We start from the raw sequence: 20,151 nt of genomic DNA on the forward strand, positions 1-20,151 counted from the left end.
GCCCAAATGACCTGTCCACTCAGGACTCTTAAGAAGAGCCTCAGGCCCAAGGAAGCATCCAGAAGGAACCCGCTGAGTTAACATCCAATGGATGCAGACCTCTGTAAGAGACTGTTACCTAAGCAAAAGGGATTCCTCCTCCGATTTGCTGTAGAGAATGGAATCAGACCTCACCCTATCCTTTGTACTTGGTGACCGGTAGACCATCAAGCTAACCAAAGGTGCATGGCCACACTTGGTGCCAGGAAAGAGGAGCTGAACATGCCCATCTTCTGTCCCCAATGCTATGAAACTAAAACACCAAACGCCAAGCAGAGAGGCATGCATGGAGAAAGCGTGCTGGGAACAGCCTCCACTTGCCATTGCTTTATTGTCATGGATAAAGTAGTCGCAGAGGTTGGAGGGATGCCCCAAAACACCATTAGGCATCTTCACACTTTTTCTCCATCACAGTGAATTCACCATTCCAGGGAAGTGCTCCTACCAAAAAGCTGCAGCTTAATTTCTGAAAAAGATGACAACAACAAAAATCAGTAGAGCACCTAAAGAAATAGAAAAATTGTCCTGTTGCTAGGTGCGAGTTTAGGAGTATGCCCAGAGATGGGTCGCCACCCTCCAGGGATGCTCCCAGGAATCTGCAGAGCTGGAGGCTGCGGATTTCACAGCCATCAGCAGTTGCCCAGAGGGATCCCTGTTCTAATTAACCACAGGTAGACAGGAAACATTAATTATCATAATGTTATGGTGGCGGTTCAGATGTGAACTTGACATTATATTCAATTCTCTTTAATACTTTCTACAATGTAAATAAGACAATTCGAATTGGTAACTAAAGGGCGTTATTTTAATGATTAAATAATCCATTTTATTTTATTTTATTTTTGAGACAGAATCTCACTCTGTCACCCAGGCTGCAGTGCAGTAGCGCGATCTTGGCTCACTGCAACCTCTATCTCCCGGGTTCAAGTGATTCTCCTGCCTCAGCCTCCTGAGTAGCTGGGATTACAGGCACCCACCACCTATGCCAGGCTCACTTTTGTATTTTTAGCAGAGACAGGGTTTCATTACATTGGTCAAGCTGATCTTGAACTCCTGACCTCATGATCTACCCACCTTGGCCTCCCAAAGTGCTGGGATTACAGGCGTGAGCCACTGTGCCCGGCCTAAATAATTTATTTTAATGTTGGCAAGGTTGTGGACAAAAGGGTATGCTTATACACTGCTGGTGGGAGTGTGAATTAGTGCAGCCATTATGAAAAGCAGTGTGGTGATTCCTCAAAGAATTAAAACAGAATTACCATTCAACCCAGGAATCCCATTATTGGCGACCTACCCTAAGGAATACAAATTGTTCTACCATGAAGACACATGCACATGTATGTTCACTGCATAGCTATTCACAGTAGCAAAGACATTGAGTCAGCCTAAGGCCTGTTGATGGTGGACTGGATTAAAATAATGTGGTACATATAAACCATGGAATGCTACACTGTCATAAAAAAGAATGAAATCATGTCCTTTGGAGTAACATGGAGCTTCAGGTCATTATCCTAAGCAAACTAATGCAGGAACAGAAAACCAAATACTACATGTTCTCACTTAAAAGGGGGAGCTAAACAACGAGAACACACAGACAGAAAGAGAGGAACGACAGGCCCTGGGGGCTCCTGGAGAATGGAGGGCCGGGGAAGGACAGGATCAGAAAAAGTACCGTATCGAGTACTCTGCTTACTACCTCGGTGATGGAACAACCTGTACACCAAACCCCTGTGACACGAATTTACTTATAAAATAAACCTGCATGTGTACCCCCGAACCCCAAATAAAAATCTTTTTTAAATCCCTTTTGTTCTAATAACAAGTCAAGAGCAATTTAGAAAATTCTAGGGCCTAACATATCTTTTCTTCCAAAGAACTTTGCTTTTCTTTCAAAACGTCAAAATATTGAAACAACAAATAAAATACCCTATGTGTGAGGGACAGGTTAATGGATGGATGGATGGATGAGTAGATGGATGGGTAGAGAGAGAGAGTGGTCCTGGACAAAGTGCAAAGGCCATCTCAAATAGACTGAAATCCCTGGGGACTTCCAGGAGTTAAGAGACAGACAAAGTCAGAAAGAAGACAGTTTAGTTCCTGCTGAGTATTGAAAATATTCAACAAATAATACCAGGTACCAAATCAAGATTATTTTATAGGCAAATCACATCAAATTTGGGGACCTAAAAGCATCTGCGGACTTCAGACTGATGCAGAACACAGAAGATAATGAAAAACCCTCAGTCTCATTGTACTAGACCAGCAAAATCCTGAAACTCAGATGTAACTGAGAAATTATAACCCAAACTTACCTAGTAAATAGCAAAAATCCTGAACAAAAACTAGCAAATGAAAATCGGTTGCTTATTAAACCATTACGGTCCCTAATGTAGTACTTTCCAGACTTTTTCCGTCATATAACATATGTGGGTGTTTGAAGTGGGAAATTCTGATTGAGTAGATTAGGGATGAGTGCATGGAACTTGTATGTGTGTATACAAGTATGTACATGCATGCATGTGTGTGTATATGTAGATGTGTATATGTGTAGATGTGTGTATGTTTACCCCATACTCCAAGAGATTCTTAATATCAGAAGAGTTTGAGAGTAGCTAATACATACAAAAGCAAAATTGCTGTCAAGAGCAGTGGCTCAGGCCTGTAATTCCAACACTTTGGGAGGCCAAGGCAGGAGGATCACTTGAGGCCAGGAGTTTGAAACCAGCCTGAGCAACATAGTGAGACCTTGTCTCTACTAAAAATAAAATAATTAGCCTGGCCTGGTGGTACGTGCCTATGTTCCCAGCTACTTAAGAGAAGGAGGTGGAAAGATTGCGTGAGCCCAAGAGTTTGAGGTTGCAGTAAACTATAATGGCATCACTGCACTCCGCTGAGGGCAACAGAGCAAGACCCTATCGCAACAAAATAAATAAATAAATGCAAAATTTCTAAATTAAAAAATGGCATATTGAACCCAACTATGTTCTAAACAAGCGCAGACTGAATCCTTCACATTCTTATTCTGCAGTCTGAGCCCAGCAGACTGGCTCCCACAAGGAGGGCTGGTGAGAAGAAGGGCCATTCTGCCATCAACAAGGTGGGGACCAGGAAGTGCCTGTAAACATTCACAATGGCATCCAGGGAGTGGCCATCTTGAACAAATGTGCCCCTCGGGCACTTAAAGGGTCCAGTAATTTGCCATGTGAGAAAGGGGAAAACAGATGTGTACATCTACAAAGCTGGCCAGTCCAAAAGAAAAATGTCCAGAAAATGTACTGATGATGAAGTTTCACCAAACAAGCGTGGTCTGTTGGTTACCTACGTACCTGTCTTCTCTTTCAAAAACCTACAGACAGTCGATGTAGATGAGAGCTGACCACTGACAATCAAATGAAGTTATAAAACCGCCACACATGCACACAAAGATGAGTGCATCACATTCCAGGTGTGTAAACGCACCTCATCATTAGGGAACCTACTATTTTAACTAATTACACTACTAGGTCCAAGAGGAAAAATTATTCAATGTACTTGGTAGATACTCAAAGAATATTTGATAGAATAAAACAATCTTAAAGACTCCCGATACAGAGAGAATTGGAAGAACATCTAAAATCAGTGCTTGATGTAATATTTAATAAAAGTATACAAATACTGAAGACAGTTCCAGTAAAGCTGGGAACAAGAAACACTGTCCAGTATTGTTACTCTTCAGCATTATTTCAAAGGCTTGGAAAAAGAGAAAGTTGTTATGGGCAAACGTCTGCTTAAACATGTATGTCTTAAAAACCGAGAGGTATCTTGGAAATCTTAGACCCAAATGGGCTCCTTGAGAACAATTTTCTTTAATGCGTTTTAATATTTTCTACAAACTGGCAAAAGCAAAAACTGTCCTACAATCCCTAAAAGCCCGGGAGAAAATATAAATTTAAAACAACCATACTCCTAATACCAGTAAAAGATAAAACAAACATAAAAGATCAGATGGCAGTTGGAAAAGCTCACTGCTGACATGTTTGTCCTGTTGGGCCATCTACTGTGAGCTGAAAACGACAGGGTCCGTTTCATCCGAGCATACAGAGGCAGTTTTCAGCAAACACAATGGCAGTGTGGTTCATAAAAGCATTTGCCATTTCCTGTGCCACGGCAACGCATAAAGCAGCGGTTCTCAAAGTCATCGCTCGGCCAGCAGCAGCACCACCACTGAGAACACACTGAGAATACAAATTCTTAGACCTCATTTCCTGACCCACTGAATTGGAAACTGCAGGTGGAAGCCGGTCCTCAGGGTTTGTCAACACCTCCGGGTGATTGTGACACCTGTTCACATTGGAATACCACCGATGTAAAGTCAGGGGCGGTGATGCAGCTGTCGGGCCAACCCGTAGAATGCTCGGGGCATTCATCAGTCTGGGACCGAGTCCTGGTGCATGAGCTGCCTGAGCTCTTTGCAACTCTGAGATAAAAAATACAGGCCTGAGGCCAAAAGCCCCTGGGCCAATTCATTTGTTTGTTGAGAGTCTTTGGGTTTGCCCCACCTTCCTGGAAACCCCGGTTGACCCCAGCAATAATCAACTGTAAACCCAGGAGGCTGGGGCCACCAACTGGCTTAGTGATTGCTTAATCCCCAGCACCCAGAATAGACCCAGTGCAAAGCACATAGCACCTGGTGCTAAGTAAGTTTCCATGAGTGGAAGAGTGAATGAATGAACTTCCTTTTGTGCCTGTACAGGGATGAGTAACAGTGGGCCCAGCAATAGTGGGTGGTCGATCTGGACCCAAGAGGACAGACTTCTGGTGATTTTGTGTTGCCCAGTGTGCTGGCATCAAAAAGTCAGACGTCAATGGGGCCCTTGAGATAAGAGTACCCTTGACAACATCCTTTCCCCAGAATGAGGGATGAGAAAAAACTTCAGAGGTCTCCACCACGTTCCGTGGCCCTGCGTCTTCTGCTCTAAAGGCCACAGGGTTGGCTATCTGCAGCTAAACATTGGGAGCTACCCAGACCTCCAGAAGAAGGTCTGGGCACCTGAGCTTTCTCCTCTGGGGCTCAGAACTGCCCAGGCCGTCACAGACAGGTGGTTCATCACTTACCTTTTTCAGTTTGGAGTTTTCTTGAACGGCACAGATTTCATTACTGCTTAAAGGCTTTCTGCAATCGCTGCGGGCAATTTCTACATCAATAAGGTATTCCAGACGATTTGTGACCTGTCAGTTAGCAATTGTGCGATTTTATTTTAAAAAGTTGTATTTTCTTTTAAAGGTTTAGCAAAAAAAAAAAAAAAAAATCACTTTCACTCGTGTCCTTGCCACTTTCTTTCCTCCCCCACCCCAGACAGAGCATTAGAAGAAGGCTGGGAAGCCCACTGCCTGGGGTCCTGTGCACACCAAGGTCAGCCAGGACTCCGCAGCCTCCTGGAGCTGGAAGCTTGGGTAAAGGCTCCTCTCCAGTTTGTCACCTCCTTGAAGGCAAGAACTTCTCATGCCATTTCCTGTCCCCAAGCCCAGGGCATACTGCATGCTCAGTGAGGAGTGATAGGAGAAGAACCATCAGCTCTCCAGGGCCTGAGATGCTCAGGTTCACACAGGCCTGATCAGCTGACAGCCCCCTCAGCCACATTAGGCTCCAGTCCCTCAGATTCCTGTGAAACCTCCCATCCTCTGGGGTTTCCCCACCCAAAACCCTCCCATCAGCTCAGACACAGTCCATAAGGAGCCATGAAGGCATGAGTTTGCCTGCCTTGTTCTCTGCTGAGTCTTTAGTGAGTGAAACAGCAGCAGGTTTATAGCAGGACATCAGTATTTGCTGAATTCATTAGTGATTAAATGCAATCAAGGCTCCTTATGATGTCCATTTAAATCTGTTTTCATCTGGCATTAAAGGATTACAACAGGAGATGAAGGAGTGTCTGCTGGTTGGGCTCAGGTTCACCCAGACTCACCTTTCCTTATCAGACCTTTTCTCATGGCTAGCGCTCCCTTTGTCTCCCAACCTTAGCAAATAAATGAACATCTGAGCTGCAGTTTGGGGTTTAAATGAGTTAGTCTATGCAGAGGACTTAGAACAACAGCCAAAGCATTTGTAGAAAGCACTCTGTGTGTTCGCTGCCTTATTGACACTATGCAAGCGTTTATGCTCTCCAGCACTCACATATTGAGGGTTTTTGCATACTAGTATTTTTCTCCTATGCCCACTCTTTAACTGTGCCGCCATATGCAAATGTCCACCTATATGGAGAGAGCACCTTTACCTGCAGCTGGGCTTGCAGTGTCCTGACCACCAGGAAGATGTACTTGTCCTCGCTCTCCCTGTTGTATTCTTGCATGGCAAACCACAGACACTGCCTCACGTTGGCATCTGAGGCGTTGGTGGGTTGTAGTTTCCTCAGCACCCCCTTCTCATCCTTGTTGGGGTCTTTCCTGGCCACTAGGGCCAGGGGAATGGTGAGGAGAAGCAGGGAGAGCCACCGGCATCTAGGCATGGTCCTTCGGGCAAGAGGCACAGTCGAGTCTCCTTGTCTGTCCAGGGCTGGAGCTGCTGGCAGGATGTCGTGGTCGTGGCCACTGCTACGGGTTCAAGAACCTTCGTGCCACACGTTGGCTCCTCTTAGCGTAAGCCCAGCTGGATTCAAGACAGGGCCGTTAGGGTCACTCTTTGAGGTTAGCCCTCTCTTTCTCCAAGGAAACCCACCTAGGAATGCCAGTTAAGGAGTCTGTCTACCAGCCCCCCTTCCTTATCCTGAGAGCTCCCCTCCCCGTAGGCCCCGAAGTGTCTGTGCCTACCCCTGTGCCAGTCTTGTTATCTGCTTCTCAGTCCTGTATGGTGTGACCACGTAAGCTCTGGCTGCCCCAGAGGCCTTGTGGCCTCAGCCCTCGGTGGACTCTCAGCCTGCTCTGCCTGCAGCTCCCTCTTACTCCCTGTGGAGTTGGGTGCTGACCCGAGCCGTGGTTCTCGTGGGTCTCCGGCACGCTCAGTTCATGCCTGTGGCCCAGTCAAGGGGCTCTGGGGGCTCTGGTCTCCAGTCTCCCTTGCCCTTCTGATTCCACGCCCTGCAGGGAGGTTACGCTTTGTGATGTAATCCAGCACCTGTGTCCTGCCCCAGTGAGGACACCTCCCACTGTGAGGACACTTCCCACTTGCCAACCTCTGGTCTTTGGTCCAAGCAGATCTCACAGGCCCACAGACGGCAGGCAAATGCCTCCTGCTCTGTCCTCAGAGTTGGGGGGGCGGGGCCTGTGATGGTTAATACTGTCAACTTGATTGGATTGAAGGACACAAAGTATTGATCCTGGGTGTGTCTGTAAGGGTGTTGCCAAAAGAGATTGACATTTGAGTCAGTGGGCTGGGGAAGGCAGATCTCCCCTTAATCTGGTGGGCATAATCTAATCAACTGCCAGCAAATATAAAGCAGGCAGAAAAATGTGAAAAGGAGAGACAGGCCTAGGCTCTCAGCCTGCATCTTTCTCCTGTGCTGGATGCTTCCTGCCCTCGAACATCGGACTCCAAGTTCTTCAGTTTTGGGACTCCAACTGGCTCCCTTTGCTCCTCAGCTTGGCAGATAGCCTATTGTGGGAACTTGTGATCGTGAAAGTGAATACTTATAAACTCCCCTTTATATATAAATTATGTACATATATATATATATATAGATGAGTTTATTAAGTTAATAATCATTATATGTAAATTTTATATAAAGGGGGGTTTATTAAGTATTAACTTATGCTATATATACATACTAATTCTGTCCCTCTAAAAGAACCCTGACTAATACAGGGCCCCTCTGGTGTCTTCTGCCCATCTGTGCCAATGGCCCTGGTTTCCTGAATGCCTGGCTGCTGAACTTCCTTGGCTTGAGCCAACAGTACCCCCCTGCCCTGTCCTACCAGGGTAAGGGTCACATGGCTCACTCTGATGCCCAGGCCTGGCCCTCAGTGGGAGGAGGGGGTCATGCACCTGTTTAGCTCTCAAAGCTTCTGTTTTTCTGTGAAAATCCCAAACCAGCATCCAAAAAATTCCTGATAAGGCAGAGAGGCGAGCATTCTTCCCAGGCTATGGGTTCCATGAGGAGGGGCAAGGTACAGGAAACACATATGGGCAGGAATCTGTCAGGCAGGTGCAAAGCATTGCAGAGTGTGAATGCATTATGCTGTATTTAAACTTTCTCCCCATAGGTGGATTCCTCGGTTGTTATTTTCATCTGTTATAAACAGTATTGCAGTGAACAATCCCTTTCCAATATCTTCATGATGTTACACAAGTATTTCTGTACAATAAAAGACTAGATCAGAAATTGATGCAAAGCTTTATGCAAATCGAGCTTTATTATTTATTGCCAAAATGTTCGTCACTTAGTAATTATGTATTCATGATTTTCAAATCCTGCTGCATGCTAAAAATACTGAAGGAGTTTTGAAACACCAGGGCACACCTCATTGACAAAATCAGAATCTCTGGAAGAGGGTCCAGGAAGTCAGCTGTTTTTAAAGTTCCCCAGGGGTTCCAATCTGCAGCCAAGTTTGAAAACCACGGTTGGGTATCTGCGCTTTCTGATATTAAAGTGCACATGAACCACCTGGGACTCGTTAAAATGCAGGTGCTGAGTTTGTGGGTCTGAGGCAAGGCCTAGATCCTGCATTTCTAGCCATCTCCCCGTGTGATCCAAATGCTGCCGATACTCGGAACCTAGTTTGATTAGAGAAGTATTGACCTGTGACAATCCCTGCTTCTTCATGTCTTCGCCTTCAGCCTCGCCTTCCTTTATGGGATAGGAGATGATTATGTTTCATTGATTTGACTTGCATTATTTGTATTATTGGTCAAGGTTAACCATGTTTTCATAGTGACCCATTGAGTCTGGGATCACGTGATCTGGGTCCCAGGATGCATTTAGAGCAGACTCCTTTGGTGAGGCCAGCTGTGACACCTTGAAGTGAAGCCAAGCTTCCTGGACCAGCCAAGGGGCAGTCAGCCTGTAGACCTATGTGCCTGAAAATGAAGGCTCACTGTGGTTAGCTACAGGAGAGGTGGTTTGTTATGCAGCACTTCTGGGTCAACAGCTGACTGATACACACACATTCACTGAACCAAAGCAGTATTTCTAGGTTTCAGACTTTGGAAAAGTATGTGGTGGTGGTTGATAACTTGATAAAATATCCAAATAAATTTTTACTTCCTACTGATTCAGGCCACCTAATGACAGAGCCCAATTCAGAGAAATTTCTCCAGGACACGAGATGGACTTGTGGATTCTGGATGATCTTGGATATTGACATATTATTCAAAAATCCACTCATTTGAGTTCATCATATAACTAACAAGAGTGGCAGGCACAAAATTTACCAACCCTACCAAAGCTCCTTACATAGCTCATGACGGCCGGACACTACCAGCTCGTGAAATCTGCAATAGGGTCATGTTTTTTAATTTCTGAGAGAGCAGGAACTAAAGAACACAGGCCATAGACAAAATACACAACTGCAGTAAACACAACTTCTAAGGTATTGGAGTACCTTAAAGAACCATTTCACAGCCATAGCCCCAAGTGCCAACCACCTGAAGACTTCATGTATTTCTTCATGTATACTTCATGTATTCAGGCCAAAATTTTCTTTTGCCCTACAGATAGGGGTAATGCCTGGTCCCTAAGAGAAATGCAAAATGAAGCCAGTGGGATTTTGTGTGGATCGAGGTAGAAAACAACTGGCAAATTTGAAAAAGAGCAGGACACCCGGCCTTTCTCTTGGAATTGAAAGTAAAGGTGCTTCCATCAGCAAGCAATGCTGACCAGAGCTCAGGTAGGGTGTGGCTGTACTTGTCCAGAACAGTGAGGTCCATGAACAGGAGCTCCACCCATCCCAGCCTCAGTGCTCTCAAAGCCAAGGGCCAGCAATGGATTTGTTTGGCTAACCATGCAGACACACCCTTGGTAATATAAATGTGCCCTATCAAATCGTGGAGGGATGTCACACACAAATCCTGCACACAGGCTGGTCAAAGACCAAAGCTGTCCCATCTTTTTGCCACGACAGATGGAGCCACCCAAAGCTGTTTCTGAAAATTCTGTCTCATAAATGACAAATTCGTGGTAATGAGCCAACCAGGAAAAAAGGGCAGACTTCTAACCAAGAAATATTCAGATCACCCCCAAAACCAAGGATGGAGGCGGAAAGACCCCCTAGCCCTTTCATTCCAAAAGACTCCTCCAGAAACTGCTGAACTGTCTCTTTGCTCAACGCATGCGCCCCACCACACCATCCCCTCATCTTTCTACCCCTCCAAGGCTGTTCCCCCACCAAGACCCCAGCAGAGAGATGGGTGTCTGTCACCATAGTGCTTCTCCCAGGGGCAGTGAGTGGTACTGGCAGCCATGAAGCCCTGGCTGGGTCCCAGATGGGTAACACAGGCATCAGGAGCAGGTGGGGAATGGGGACTGGAACTGCCATCTTCTAAGCTCTGGAGAAGACATCTGAGCCCTGGAGAAGACATCGCTGTGCTTCATGCAGCCCTCAGGGTCCACAGAGAGCAGAGCTTCCTGTCAGCTTCAGTGACCTCCTCTGACCCCTGGGTCTGGGCCTGGCCCCTCTGCTGAAGGGCCACCCATGGTAAGCCTGTCCCTGAGATGGAAACAGAGGTGACACGTGTGGCTAACAAAATGTGCTACATTCCTTTTGAGTGATGAATGAAAGCATAGGGAAACTGGAGAAGAAAGAAAGGCAGGAAGGCAGGAAGGAAGGAAAGAAGAGAGGAAAGGAGGGAGGATATGGAGGAAAGGAGAAAGGGAGGAAAGGAGGAAGGGAAGGAAGGAGGAAGGGAGGGATGGAGGAAGGGAGGGATGGAGGAAGGGAGGGAAGGAGGAAGGGAGGGATGGAGGAAGGGAGAGAGGGAGGGAAGCAGGAAGGGAAGGAAGGAGGAAGGGAGGGATGGAGGAAGGGAGGGATGGAGGAAGGGAAGGAAGCAGGAAGGGAGGGATGGAGGAAGGGACAGAGGGAGGGAAGGAGGAAGAGAAGGAGGAAGGGAATAGAAGAATGGATGGATGGATGATGAGCGCACAAACCAAGCGGTGGGACCCCTATAGGAACTGCCTCAAATCAATCAGAAAGTTTGATTTATTTAACACTCTGCATCTGCAACCAAAGTAACAACGATGATAATAAATTTTCCATTGCTCATCAATGGCTTATAAACAATACAGGAGAGTGAAAACTCCTCAGGGATGCAGAAAGTTCTCTGAAATGCCTTTAATTCTGCCGGGCTGCACAGATCTGGGACTACAGACTGTCACACTCTAGACGAAGAGGGGGCTTCTGCTGTGAAAATCCATGGGCTCTGTCACCACCTTCTCTCCCCACAGGTGCTGTTCAGGAGGGTAAACTGGGAAAACCACCATTGAACATCTACTATAAAAGTGCAGCGCACCTGAAAAAGAAATTGTAACATACAAATTACAAAATGTAAGCATTGAGAGAATCTGGCATGCAATAGGGGGTCAAGATGTATTAAAAACTACAGATGTAAGCAAATAAAAAGCAAAAACAGTCACCCAGGAACAGGGCTTGAAATGCCCAAGGCTCCAGCAGGACAAGGGGCGCACGTGGCTGAATCCTCCCACATGAGCCTGGGGATTTCTGAAGGGATGCCTGTTTGGGCCATCACCTGACCCCTGAAGCATCCTGTCCACTCACAGCCTCCACAGAGCACATGAGGATGGATGAGGCGCCCCCACCCTGTGTGTTCTGAGGGAGACCATGGCCTTACCAAAGGGATGGCCCTACCAGTCACTCACCAACTGAACAGCAGCAGCAAACCCACCCCAAGGGGAGGGTGCCCCTGAGGTTGGAGGTGGGAGGGTGAGATCAGCCCCACTGATCCCGTAACTCTGATTCAGGGCATCCCCAAGCTCCAACATCCCATGGATCACATATGGGTCCTGGGAGGATGGTGTCAGAACTCAGACTGACCGGGACACGTCCTTACTACACAGGAACTAGAGGGATAGGTGGGGTGATCAGAGAAGGTAGGCAGTCCTCCAATCCCCAAGAACATGAGCAAAAAAGAGGGAGGACCACGGGGAGAACACCATCTGCCTGGATCTCGAGGGTCTCAGGAAGGTACAGGGCTGGGACCCAGAGTGAGGACTCCCTCCAGAGAGATAGGCCCTATGGAATCTGCAAGTGCCTGTGTCCAGTCAGCTGGGCTGTGGGCAGAGGGCTCTCCCTGGCATTGAGGGCCAGGCTCTGTCAAATGCCTGCCTTCTGCCTTCACTGAAGGAGCCCTGACTCCAGGTGGGAGAGGGTCAGGGACTGTCATTCTGCCCAGGATCACCCTGGATGCCTTTCCTAAGCCTCCTCCCAAAGGCCTGCCTTGACATTTTTCATTCCTGAGAGATTCATGATTTGGATTGATTTTATTCTCAAACCATTTTCTCTTCTGTTCCTTCTTGCAATGGGCAATTGTCAATGTCTTCATCGTGTTTCTTACAAACGGTACGCCCCATCGTCAAGTCCATTAAATATGTCCATGTCCATGACTGTCAAGAAGAAATTGAAGACACTTATATGAAATACTCTTTTTGGAATGAGAAAAATAGAATCAAACAGAAAAGTTGCCAGAAAAGGTGAATGTTAACATTCATGCTAATAAAGATATACATATCATGCGCAATCTTTCTTCTCTTATTTCTTATTTCAAGTTTCTTTTTTACAATTTTTCTATTAATTCTCCATTTTTCTACAAAAAAAAAATATCCATTCGCTACACCAAAAGCATGCGTTAGAGTCTTTCTGCAGTACTCTTCCTGATGTCCGGTACCTGGCAGTCACATTGACAGGGGGATGAATACACAGAGTGTGGACCATCACATGATTGAATCCTACACAGCAGTGCAGGCCGTGTACACAGAATGGCACTATCCCCTGGAAGACAGATCTGGGCAGTAACCTGGGGTGGGGACTCCTGGGGGCTGCAATGTTGTGTCCTTTATGTGAGTGAAGACTGCATGAAAGTGTTTATTTTGCAAATATTAATTGAAGTAAATATAAAGTTTGCTGTTCTGTGTGTTTATTAGGATGCTATAAAAAGTTATTAAAAGTTATGGTCATTTCTGTAAACAGAAGTTCATGAAACTCAGGAAACATCCAGAGAGAGAGAAATCAAATCCAACCAGGAAATCTTCCCAGGCTGGAACTCACATCTCTCCTGAAATTTGTCTAGGAAGCAGACATCCCTTGGGGATAGCAATCCATGCAAATGACAGTGATACCCACTCATGCCCCAACATACATGACCTACACACTCACACACTTATGCTCCAACACATCAGCACACTCATGCACACTCATGCCCCAACATACACCAACACACTCACACACACTCATGCCCCAACACACACCAACAACACACACACACACTCATGCCCCAACACACACCAACACACATGCACTCGTGCCCAACACACAACACACACACTCACGCCCCAACACACATCAACAACACACATACACTCATGCCTCAACACACACCAACACACACACACTCATGCACCAACACACACCAACACACACTATTCCCCAACACACACCAACACACATACATTCATGCCCTAACACACAACACACACACTCGTGCCCCAACACACTCACACACACTCATGTCCCAACGCATACCAACAACACATTCACATGCACTCATGCTCCAACATACTCACTCACACACTTATATGCCAACACAACACACACACACTTATGCCCCAACACACACCAACACATTCACACATTCATGTCCCAACATATCAACTCCACACTCACACTCATTTATGCTTCAGCACACACCAATACACACTCACATACACATTCATGTCCCAACACACAACACACTCACACACTCATGCCTCAACACATTGATACACACTCATGCCAACACACCAACACACACACACACATGCGCTGACACCAACACACTCACATGCTCATGCCCAACAAACACCAACTACACATTCACACACACACTCATGTCACAACATACCAACACATACACACAGGCTCACGCCCTAACACACCAACTACACATTCACATCTATGCCCTAACACATACACTTGTGCCCAATCACAAACCAACACGCTCACACTCATGTCCTGTTTTCAGGGGCTACCCTCATAAAGAAGCAAAATAGAAAGCTGAAGCTCTCCTAATGACACTTTACATTTAAATTATATGATTATATGCATATTTTCAGGATTTAGAAAGCGGTTGCCCTTTCCTGCAGACCAAGAATCCACCCAGCCCTGGTCTGGCGCCGAGGAACTCAGGGTTCATGGGGAGAGACAGTAGCCACTCACCTTGCGCTGGCTCCGGTGGACCCCCAGAAACTTGTAGGCAAACTCATCCTCCTGGTCCTCATTGAACTGAAACACAGCATACTCCACAGCACTGGGGAAATAATCCAAGTTCTTATCAGTGTCTACAAATTTGCAGCTGCAGACATGTGTTCCCAGCACAATGAACCCCACAAGCAGGGGCACCTTCCACCACATGGCTGTCTTGAGTGTTGGCACCGGAGGCTGGGAGCGCTCGGTGGAGGGGAGGTCACCACTGCTGCCTGTGACGTCCTTCCCAGTTCTGACCCCATGCAGCACTGCGCAACAGGGGCCCTGAGCCGCGGAGCCTCCCTTTGACTGGTCCCTCTGTCCAGTGCCTCTTTCCACTCCCCCACAGTGTTCCTCCCATCGTCTCCAAACAAGGCCAGCAGGAGGCCACATAGCCTTGGACACACAGGTATGCATGCAACACACATGCCTGCACGTTTTCAGGGCCACCTCCTCTGGCCCCAGCCCAGCCCTGACACGACTGGGGTGGACGTCTCCAGCTCACCTGCTTTGCCTTCACGGGGCTGCATCCCGCGACTGACAAAGTGATGGGAATGCTTAGGAATGATAATGAGCAGAGTCCTGAGCAGCTGGGGGAAGAGCCGTGTCTGCCTGTGACCCTGGCTGTATAGTCCATGACCTCAGGGAGCTATGGGGGGTTACAGAGGGAGGGGCCAGTGTTGGGGGCTGGGCCATCCTCTCCACCCTCTCTGGCACCTGCTGGCCAGCTTGCCAGGTCCCCCTCCTGCCCTGTGGCCTTGCAACACCTGCTCTCAGCAGGGGCCAGAGAGAAGCCAAGTCTAAGGCCAGGGCCCTGCTAGGATGGGAGTGGAAGGCAACCGTGACGATGAGAAGGGGTCAGGAGCTGGGAAGAAGCCCTGGGGGGCACTAGACAGCTCGTGTTCTCAGCCAGCTCTGCCTCTTTGTAGTTCCCTAGGCCCGTGCCCAGCCAGTGTCAGACTCCTCAGAGGAACTAACCTGAGCTCTGTCTGGCTTCTGGGGAAGCCACCGGGAGGTAAACAGAGCCAGGGGATGAGCGGGCTGGGAGGGTGTGGAGGTGCCTGCGCCAGGTCTGGATGCACTAATGTGCACAAGGGGACCGTGCTGGAGCAATGACCCTACCTTGCCTGTAGGGCATGTAGACTGATGATCACAAAAAATGTCTCAGAGCTTAGGCCACTGCCTTGGGGACCGGTAGTAAGGGCAGGACTAGGGCTGACACAGGAATAGATGGGAATGTGACCAGAACGGTGGGCACAGTTATGACCGTCTTCTTGCAGCTTCTCGATGGGAGGAGACCCAGAGGCTCAGGTGCACTTCCACACAGGACTGGCCTGAAAGTGGCTGGCAGGTGAGGGCCTGAGGAGCACAGTGGCCCCCTCGGATGGATCACCCTCAAAGTGTGCCTGAGCCCCCGTGTGTCCTCCCGACAGAGAAGCTGCAGCTCCCAGTTCTTGTTCATCTTCGCCATAGCTGCCAGCAGTCTGATTAAAATGTATCGTTGTTGTGTTCAGACGTCAGCAGGGCCCGTCCTGAGGCCCCTCCTCACTGCTGGTGTGGATTGCGATTGCCTTCTCCAGTTCCAGCCCTCCCTTGCCCAGGGTTAGAGGTTTTATTAGATCTTCAAAAAATTAACTGTTGGGTTTCTCGATCCTTGCTGTCTATCTTTGCTTTCTCTTTCACCCAACTATGCCTTTTTGCAATGACTTTCTTCTCTCTTTTTCCCCCAGTTCAATTTGCAATTCCCTGATTCTTGAGCTCGAAGGGGCGTTGCTGGCCTGCTCAGTCTCTAGCGTGCACATTTCTAGATCAGGAGGTGACCCTCAGAGCTTGGCATCAGCAGCATCCTGTACGTTTATCACTCAGGTTTCAGCTCCAGTGTTTTAAAAGTACAGCAATCCCCAGTCTGCAATGGGATTACTTCTTTAGCCCGTGTGTTACTTAGAGGTGCGTAGCCAAGTTTTCAAACATTTCTGCCCTAATTTCTACCTAAATTTCACTGAGAATATATTCTATGTGGTTGAAATTCATTAAGAATACGTTCAATTGGAATAAATTGTTCTATCCGCTCAAAAAAGTGAATGTTCTCTAGTTATTGGATGATATTCTACATAACAGAAGATCAAATACGCTTAGTGAGCTCTTAAATTTTTTGAGCCTCTTCTGAGTTTTACTTGGTGGGTTCTGTCAATTCTTAAGAGAGGTGCCTGAAACTCTCCCATGAGGATGATGGCATTGCTGGGTTTCCTTGTAGCCTTGGCGTGTGTTACTTTATATATTTTTAGGCTGTGATAAGAGTGGGCACCACAGATAGAACTGTTGTAACTTCAATAATCAAGCAAGGCTGCGCCCTTTAGCTCCCCAAGGCCATGTTTCTAATTTCGTAGAACCAGCAGAAAGAGAGGCTGCAGTCAGAATTGGTCACCCCTATTTTCACCAAGGTGCCCAACTAGAGGCTCATGAGAATCATCAAAGGAAACTCTCAAATAACCCAGCATCTGAGCCTGAATGCTAAAGAGTGTGGCATGAACACTGAAAGCCACCTGGTGCACTTAAGTGCATCTGAGCTCAAATTATAACTTTAAATTGAAAAAAGAGCAGGATACTAGGCCTTCCTTGTGAACTGAGAATTGACGGTAAAGGTGCTTCCGCTAGCGAGCAATGCGAACCAGAACCCACTGCACTCGTCCAGAACGGCAGGCATGAGGTCACGTACAAGGGCTCTACCCCTCACAGCCTGAGTGCTCTCAGAGCCAAGGGCCAGCAATAGATTGGCCTTGCTGGCCACACAGACACATCCTTGGTAATATAAATATGCCCTCTCAAATTGTGAGGGGATGTTACAAATTCTGTACACAGGTTGATCGAAGGACCAAAGCAGCCCCATCTTTTTACCATGACAGATGGAGCTGCCCAGGGCTGGTTCTGAAACTTCTGTTCCATCAACTCTTATGGGAAATTCATGGGAACGAGCCAGCCAGGAAAAAGGCAGACTTCTTACCAAGAAATATTCAAATCAAAGTCCCCAAAAACCCATGATGGAGGAGGAAAGACTCCCCAACATGTCAGGTCTGAAAGATTCCTCCAGAGGGCTTTGCATTGCCTTGCATTTCTGGCCCCCCCTGTAACCCTTCCCCCAGACCCTTATCTCCCTGCCCCTCCAAGGCTGCTTGCTCCCTGCCAAGACTCCAGTGGAGAGACCTGCTCATCAGGATGGGTGTCTGTCACCACGGTGTCCCTCCCAGGGGAAGTGAGTGGTGCTGACAGGTATGAAGGCCCGGCTGAGTCCCAGCTGGGGAACATATGCACCAGACATGGCATGGGGCACATGGGGACTGGAGGTGCCATCTTCTGAGCCATCACCTGAGCACTAAAGAGGACATCCTTGTCATTCATGCAGCCCTCTGTGTCCACAAAGGGCAGAGCCTCCTGTCAGCTTCAGTGACCTTCTCTGACCCCTGGGCCTGGGCTTGGCCCCTCTGCAAAAGAGCCACCCACTGTGAGTCTGTCCCTGAGACGGAAACAGAAGGATCATGTGTGGTTAACAAAATTTTCGGCATTTTTTTTGAGTAGATGGATGTTGTCATAGAGAAATGGAAAGGTGAATGAATGAATGAATGAGTGGATGAATAAATGAAGGAATGGATGGATGGATGGAGGGATGAGCACACCAACCAACCAGTGGGGCTCCTACATGAACTGCCTCAAATCAGCTGGGGAGCTTTGTTTATTCAACACTCTGCGCCTGCAGCCAAGGTAATGGTGATAATAAACTCTCCCTTGCTTGTCACTGCCAGCAACATCCACGGCAAATGAATAATAGGAAAGAGTGCAAAGCTGTTTACAGACTCAGCAAGTGCTAAGATGCCTTCAATTCTGCTAGTGCAGCATAGGCCTAGAACTACAGACTGCCACACGCTAGAGGAAAGGAAGACTTCTGCCGCGGAAAACCAGGAGCTCTGTCACCGCCTGTTTCTGCATTACTGGTGCTGTTCAGGAGGCTGAAATGGGAAAACCAAGGTCTGGCATCCATGACAAAAGTGCAGTGTACCTGAAAAAAGTAATTATAACACACAAGTTAGAAAAATGCAATGCACTGAGAGCATTTAGCATGTAGTAGGGGGTCAATATGTATTAAAAACAATGAAAAATGAAAAACAAAAACAGTCACCCAGGAACAGGCTTCAAATGCCCAAGCCTCCACCAGTACAAGGGGCACAGGTGGCCAAATGCTCCAGCCTGAGCCTGGGGATCCTGAAAGGACGCCTGGTTGGGCCATCACCTGACCCCTGATGCATCCTGTCCCCTCACAATCTCCCTCGCACACATGATGCTGGATGAACTGCTCCCACCCTGTGTGTTCTGGGGGAGAGAGAGGACTTCTCAAGGGATGGTCCCTCTGGGCAACCACCAACTGAGCACAGTGGTTGACAACAAGGCTGCAGGTGGAAGGGGGAGATCAGCCTTGTGCCCCTGTTATGCTGATTCAGGGCATCCTCAAGCTCTGAGCTCACACGGATCACATATGGGTCGTGGGAGGATGGTGTCAGAACTCAGACTGACCGGGACACATCCTTACCACACAGGAACTAGAGGGACAGATTGGGTGATGAAAGAAACTAGACAGTCCTCCAATCCGCAAGAACATGAGCAAAGAAGAGTGAGGACCACAGGGAGAACACCATCTGCCTGGATCTCGAGGGTCTCAGGAAGCAAAGTGAGGACTTCATCCAGGGACAGAGGCCATGTGGAATCTGCAGGTGCCTGCTCTGTCCAGCCAGCCTGGCTGTGAGCACAAGGCTCTCTCTGGCATTGAGGCCAGGCTCTGTTTGCTTACATGCCCACCTTCTGCCTTCACGGAAGGAGCCCTGACTCCAGGTGGGAAAGGGGGTCAAGGACCCTCATTCTGCCCAGGAGCACCTCTGATGACCTTTCTAAGCCTCCTCCCAAAGGCCTACCTTGATGTTATTTTCCATTTTTGAGAGATTCACAATGCTTTGGGGTTGACTTTATTCTCAGACCTTTTCCTCTCCTGAGCCTTCTTGCAATGGGCAATTGTCAATGTCTTCATCGTATATTTTACAAATTGTGCGGCCCATCTCCAAGTCTATTAAAAATATCATTGTCCACATCTGTCAAGAAGAAATTATACAAACAGCTGCTAAGTATTTTGTTTTCATGAATTAGAAAAAAAAAAAAAAGGCAGAGAAACAAGTAGGAACGTGGATAAAAGACTGACATCATCATGTCATTCAAATAGGGCTAGACAGGGCATGTACAACCTCTCCGGAAGTCAATAGAAGAGAGTCCACTAAGTGCCCTTCAGATACACACTGGCCTCTTCCCAATGGCTCATACCTGACAGTCAGATTGACACAGCGATAAACATATAGGGTGTGACACACTCACACAGTCAAATTCTCCGCAGCAGTGACCCTGCTCATGCGGCATCCACACCCGGCAATACCCCACCTCCGCCTTACACCTGAGTCTCAGCCATACACAGAGGGCTCACACTGGATGGTTCTTTTTACACAGAGTGGGAAATGGGCAAGACTAATGCCTGGGATTGGAAACAAGGTCAGCAGGACTCCTTGCAGGGATAGACTGTAGATGGGATCACAGAGGGGGCTCTGAGGGAATGGCACCATTCTGCTTCATGCGGGAGGCGACTGCTCATACCTGTCTACCTTGCCAGTGCTCATTGAGATGAATGCAGAGCTGCACCATGCTGTTGTGCATGTTTCTTAG

At 47.7% G+C, this 20,151-nt stretch overlaps 2 protein-coding genes across 3 annotated transcripts; both read right to left on the minus strand.

Moving 5' to 3' along the window:
• Window positions 1–69: 69 nt before the first annotated feature.
• Window positions 70–7,044, minus strand: CST8 (cystatin 8). 2 transcript variants are annotated; one of them, XM_017541461.2, is made up of 4 exons: window positions 6,978–7,044; window positions 6,291–6,661; window positions 5,134–5,247; window positions 70–505 (listed from the first exon to the last, which is right to left on the minus strand). In XM_017541461.2, exons 2-4 carry the CDS (start codon window positions 6,519–6,521, stop codon window positions 422–424), a joined length of 429 nt encoding a protein of 142 aa, XP_017396950.1. In that variant the 5' UTR covers window positions 6,522–6,661; window positions 6,978–7,044; the 3' UTR covers window positions 70–421. The 2 variants fall into 2 exon arrangements, with proteins under 2 accessions (XP_017396950.1, XP_017396949.1); XM_017541460.2 differs by having other exon boundaries at window positions 323–505; window positions 6,823–7,044.
• Window positions 7,045–11,279: 4,235 nt separating this feature from the next.
• On the minus strand, window positions 11,280–14,793 carry LOC108313204 (cystatin-12-like). Its single transcript, XM_017541516.2, has 3 exons — window positions 14,374–14,793; window positions 12,456–12,566; window positions 11,280–11,455 (listed from the first exon to the last, which is right to left on the minus strand). Exons 1-3 carry the CDS (start codon window positions 14,791–14,793, stop codon window positions 11,369–11,371), a joined length of 618 nt encoding a protein of 205 aa, XP_017397005.2. The 3' UTR covers window positions 11,280–11,368.
• Between the last annotated feature and the right edge of the window lie 5,358 nt (window positions 14,794–20,151).

Source organism: Cebus imitator, unplaced genomic scaffold (assembly GCF_001604975.1).
Source record: "Cebus imitator isolate Cc_AM_T3 unplaced genomic scaffold, Cebus_imitator-1.0 Scaffold134, whole genome shotgun sequence".
Classification (NCBI taxonomy): Eukaryota; Metazoa; Chordata; class Mammalia; order Primates; family Cebidae; genus Cebus; species Cebus imitator.

Coding starts and splice junctions, on each gene's coding strand:
- LOC108313204 (XM_017541516.2), bottom strand. CDS start 14,793: ATGTGGCCTCCTGCTGGCCTTGTTTGGAGACGATGGGAGGAACACTGT. Junction 12,567..14,373: donor TCCACCGGAGCCAGCGCAAG/GTGAGTGGCTAC, acceptor TCTTCTTGACAG/TCATGGACATGGACATATTT. Junction 11,456..12,455: donor AAGGAACAGAAGAGAAAATG/GTTTGAGAATAA, acceptor TTTCTTTTTCAG/GTGCGCTGCACTTTTATAGT.
- CST8 (XM_017541461.2), bottom strand. CDS start 6,521: ATGCCTAGATGCCGGTGGCTCTCCCTGCTTCTCCTCACCATTCCCCTG. Junction 5,248..6,290: donor CACTGCAAGCCCAGCTGCAG/GTAAAGGTGCTC, acceptor GCTAACTGACAG/GTCACAAATCGTCTGGAATA. Junction 506..5,133: donor AAAACTCCAAACTGAAAAAG/GTAAGTGATGAA, acceptor CATCTTTTTCAG/AAATTAAGCTGCAGCTTTTT.